The sequence below is a fragment of the Podarcis bocagei genome, assembly GCF_964188305.1.
Source record: "Podarcis bocagei genome assembly, chromosome: 5".
Taxonomy (NCBI): domain Eukaryota; kingdom Metazoa; phylum Chordata; class Lepidosauria; order Squamata; family Lacertidae; genus Podarcis; species Podarcis bocagei.
The window spans coordinates 51,066,382-51,070,947 of record NC_138129.1 but is presented as its reverse complement, the minus strand read 5'-3'; the positions used below and the strand labels follow the sequence as shown (position 1 = coordinate 51,070,947).

The window sequence follows — 4,566 nt, the reverse complement described above, 5'->3', positions numbered from 1 at the left end:
AGCGCTGATCCCGCGCTCCTCCGTTAGAATGAAGAACCCCTCCATTGCAGGAGTCCTGTGCACCGATTCCCAGGGCCTCAACTTGGGCTGTAAGTAACGCTGACACCTTGTTATCGCATGTTCCCATGACATCCAAGATGCTGCCTGTTTTTAAAAAATAGCTTGCTACCCCCTTGAAGATCCCTTGCCTTCCTCTGTGGTTCTCTCTCAACTTGTTCTCTCCTCTCGTCTCCTCCTAGTGTCAGACCAAGGTAGAGCTCTTCAAGCACCTAGCCTGGTCTCTAATTGACTTAATGAGATACACTTATTGGATAAGAGGAGAAACCCAGACGGTTTCTTTACCAAAATGCTACGTTTGTACACAACTGGGAAGGCTGGTGTTAGGTGCAGTGCTTTTTTTCTGGGCGTACGCATACCCCTAAACATTTTGTGAATCTATGTTTGGCCTCATTGAGGGGCAGTATTTCAATATGAGTAGGAAAATGAGAGTACCCCTCAACATTTTTTTTAGAAAAAAAAAGCACTGGTTGGGTGTATGTGCATAATAGTTACATATGTAACTGAAAAGCAGCGATAAATGTGTCTATGGCATCAAGATGGTGCCTGAAAAGAGATCTACATAAATTCTGAGCATCGTTTTTACTAGTTTAAATTAGGCAATGATTAAAACCTTGTTTTAATCTAAAGTGCTGTGTATACAAAGAAATTATTTAAAAGTCAGATTGGTAGTTATAGCATTAACAGCAAAGAGAGTCTAATAAGAAACCTATTGCTTGCTTATGTGGTAGTTGCATTGCTATCTAGACGACTTGTACAACTTAATACAGTCTCCTTGTATTGCACAGTTCTAAAGTGCACAGCTATAGTGAGTGACTTTAGATCAGCCAGCTAGCTTCAAGTAAATCAGTAATGGATGCTCCTGTATCTTCTGAACACTGCTATTTAAGAATTGTGAAGGCATGACAAGTTAAAACGTACTGCTAGTTAATAATCACTAACCCAACACAGCTACAAAATTCTTGCTGCTATTAGTTTTCTTTAAAGGTGATCTGTAAAAGTGATGACACAGGGATCACTTTGGCAAGGCAGGGACTTAGTTCTCCTATGCACACGCTCTCCACTTTCTTATGCAACAACACTAACAAATCTTGCATATCACCTTTCTTCCTCAAGTGGCTCTGTTTCTTAAGGCTGCCTCTAAAATCTCTGTGTCCTAGAAAACTTGTCAGATGTTCCTTATGTCTGAGACCTTCTTGGCCTTCACTTAACCATTCCCTAGCAGCTGTAAACAAGTCAGACTGTCAGATAGTGGGCATGCAGGGGGAAAAGGAAATATGGGGAAAGAGAAAAGTGAAGTGAGAAGCAAATGGTGGTAAAATGGGATATGGAATGGGAGTGAGGAAGAAGAGCCGAAGAAGTAGGAAAAGAATAGTTATTTGGGTTTTTTAAATATTTTTTAATTGGGAAAAAAATATTTGCCTATTAGGGTAAATTGCATCAGGAAATTTTTGTTGCCGTGATGCAACTTAGTATGTTTATTTTACATATATTAAGCAAACAAAGCTTTTAAAAAAACCTTCAGTACTTTCAGATTTTTTGTCTCAGTAGTTTCATATACGGGGATGCGGGTGGTGCTGTGGGTTAAACCATAGAGCCTAGGACTTGCCGATCAGAAGGCCAGCGGTTCGAATCCCTGCGACGGGGTGAGCTCCCGTTGCTCGGTCCCTGCTCCTGCCAACTTAGCAGTTCATAAGCACATCAAAGTGCAAGTAGATAAATAGATACCGCTCTGGCGGGAAGGTAAACGGCGTTTCCGTGCGCTGCTCTGGTTCGCCAGAAGCGGCTTAGTCATGCTGGCCACATGACCCAGAAGCTGTATGCCAGCTCCCTCGGCCAATAAAGCGAGATGAGCACCGCAACCCCAGAGTCGGTCACGACTGGATCTAATGGTCAGGGGTCCCTTTACTTTCATATACATTTGAAATATTTGATGGGGGAAATTAAGAGCCCTTTTAATGTGGTTTAAATTTTATATTGTGTAAAAGTATTTACTGGAATATTCATTAAAATGTAAAATGCTAGCACTGGGATGATTGCCTGAAAAACATTATTACTTTGTAACTGCCAAGCTTCCATAATACTGCAATTAGCATCCATTCTTTGTTATTATTTTCAGTTTATGGAATTGAAAATTCTCTGGTCAAGGACTACATTTGGTTTCCCCCTTTTCAGTCAGCGTTTTTTGTTTTGCATCCCTGAACTGACCACATCCTGTATTTCTTTACTCATTTTAAATGATAAACCATTGTCTTCTAGGCCGTGGTACCCTCTCAGATGAACATGCAGGTGTGATATCTGTGCTAGCCCAGCAAGCGGCCAAACTGACGTCTGATCCAACAGATATTCCTGTAGTGTGCCTCGAATCAGATACTGGGTATGTGTATTTGGAGCTATTACTTCCTTTACTTAAGACAAATTAACTGACATGACAGGCCCATTGCTTAAGTTGCCTTCTCATATGGATAAATTGGTTAATCCTTGCGGCTCTCTGGGTTCTGTCTTCCATGTGCATGGTAACTTGTTTGGAAAGAACAACTTCAATTTCTGATCTTTTGTTCTTGGAATTTGAGCTGACTTGCAAAAGTACTTTTAAGAGTAAAGACACAAAATCTTAACTAGCCTCAGTTAATGCGTTTTGCCATCAGGCTCTCAGTGTAGCTGGGAAGTAGGTTATTGTTCTTCCTACTTTTCTTATCTATAGTGCTACACCCTCCCTTGATCATACTGCATGTTGCAAGAGCCTCGTCCTTGGAGTTTCCCCCTTTGCTATGGAATAATTTGCTCTCTTCTGCTGATGGGTAGTGGGAAACATAAGAGGAAATAGGATCATCTGTTTAGGATGCTGATATCACAGAATAAATTGAAAGATTCTTCCTTGGTGCATGTGGCTTCACTGACTTTGGAGTTCTGTAGGACTAATTTTAGGCTTTAAACATATACTTATTGAAGCCTTGTAAATACACCTCCCAGTTACTAGTCTGCCTGGGGCTGGCAGGGGTGAAGAGCTGCATTCTGTGTTGGGCACTGATGAGGGATGGAGTGTACCAACCTTCCTCTGCCACTTCACTCAGTTGCCTACATGAAATGGGTACCAGGCTAGTGCACAAATATAAGGCTGGTTTAAGCCTTATTTTAAGTGTTAAGTTTCTTGTAAGCAGAGGTGTGCTTCCAAGCCTTGTTCCCTCCAGCATGCCACCATGATCACATTTGGAGCCTTCCATGAATTTGAGGGTGAAGGTCTGAGGTGGGAAGCTTCTACTTACGGAGTTTCCCTGTGGATTTAGATCTCCAGTAGCACAGGGCTTTAAACTGTGTATGTGTGGAGCCTCAAAACTTTTGAAGTGCTCTAAAGGTGGTGATGCACCCCAACTCCCATGTTGGTCAACATGTGAGTAGAGCCAATGCCCAAATAGGGCACTGATAAGGTTTACAAGGAAAAAGGTTTAATAAATAATTCTGGGTTTAAAGTCTACCTGATTTTGCTAATATTTGAAATAATGGTGATTAAAGGGGTGTCATCAAAATGTCTATAGCTGTATTACAAATGATGACAAGTGAAGAGAATCTATGTGTGATATGAAAAGCAACAGATCTAAAGGCAACAACAGTGGGCTGCAGTTATTTTGGTTAACATTTGGGACTTGTTTCATTCTATGAAAGTGGTGTGTTTAAAAACAAACCTTCTGTTTCTTTCAGCAATATCATGATCCAGAAGCATGATGGCATCACAGTAGCAGTACACAAAATGGCATCTTAACCTTATACATCCACAATACTCCTTGCTCTTCAACATTTATGCATCTTTGTGGACTACTCTTCTACAGATTAATACAGGTTGAATATCCAGTATCACTAGGTAGAACCTAGCTGGATTGGACTGTAAACATTCTCCCAAGTTGGTATGGAATCTTAATTGCTCTGAACTTGTGCCATTTCATATTATCATGTGTGGAATGTTTTCCTGTTACATGGCTGGGGAGAGCACCTTGTCAGGTGGCCCCAATACTCAATAAATCAATAAATAAACAAACTAGAACACACTGCTTGTTCACTACCATTTGACTTAATGTTGTTTTATTTGGTGTGTCTAGCCAAGCAATGACATTCACCTGTCTTAAGAAAATGCAGTTGTTTGGTATACTGAGCTTCCTTCTATGTACAAAACTAACAATCACATATTTAAAAGGGACTTGACCATAATAGTTGCATGACTAATGAGACAAACTGTTTTGTGTCATCTGCTTGTTAGCTGATGGCAGTGTATTAGCTACCATCTATAAAGCTCTCTCTTCTGAGTTTCTTGAATTCCACTAGCTGATCAAGAGATACACACAGGGTTGATAGTAAACCTGGCTGTTTCATGAATCAGGGATAGCTGAGTCAGTAGAGCATGGGACTCTCAGAGTTGCAGGTTCAAGCTCCACGGGCAAACGATTCCTGCATTGCAGGGCGTTGGACCAGACGATCCTCGCGGTCCCTTCCAGCTCTACAATTCTTGATTTTATG

At 41.0% G+C, this 4,566-nt stretch overlaps 1 protein-coding gene across 1 annotated transcript; it reads left to right on the top strand.

Moving 5' to 3' along the window:
• The first annotated feature begins 21 nt into the window (after positions 1 to 21).
• On the top strand, positions 22 to 4,100 carry LAMTOR5 (late endosomal/lysosomal adaptor, MAPK and MTOR activator 5). The gene is made up of 3 exons (XM_081194236.1): positions 22 to 89; positions 2,317 to 2,434; positions 3,757 to 4,100. Exons 1-3 carry the CDS (start codon positions 29 to 31, stop codon positions 3,815 to 3,817), a joined length of 240 nt encoding a protein of 79 aa, XP_081050362.1. The 5' UTR covers positions 22 to 28; the 3' UTR covers positions 3,818 to 4,100.
• Positions 4,101 to 4,566: the final 466 nt, after the last annotated feature.

Excerpts from the sequence above, each read along its gene's own strand:
- LAMTOR5 (XM_081194236.1), top strand. The coding sequence starts at position 29 with ATGAAGAACCCCTCCATTGCAGGAGTCCTGTGCACCGATTCCCAGGGC. Across the intron at positions 90-2,316 it reads CCAGGGCCTCAACTTGGGCT|GCCGTGGTACCCTCTCAGAT; the intron begins GTAAGTAACGCT and ends ATTGTCTTCTAG. Across the intron at positions 2,435-3,756 it reads TGCCTCGAATCAGATACTGG|CAATATCATGATCCAGAAGC; the intron begins GTATGTGTATTT and ends TGTTTCTTTCAG.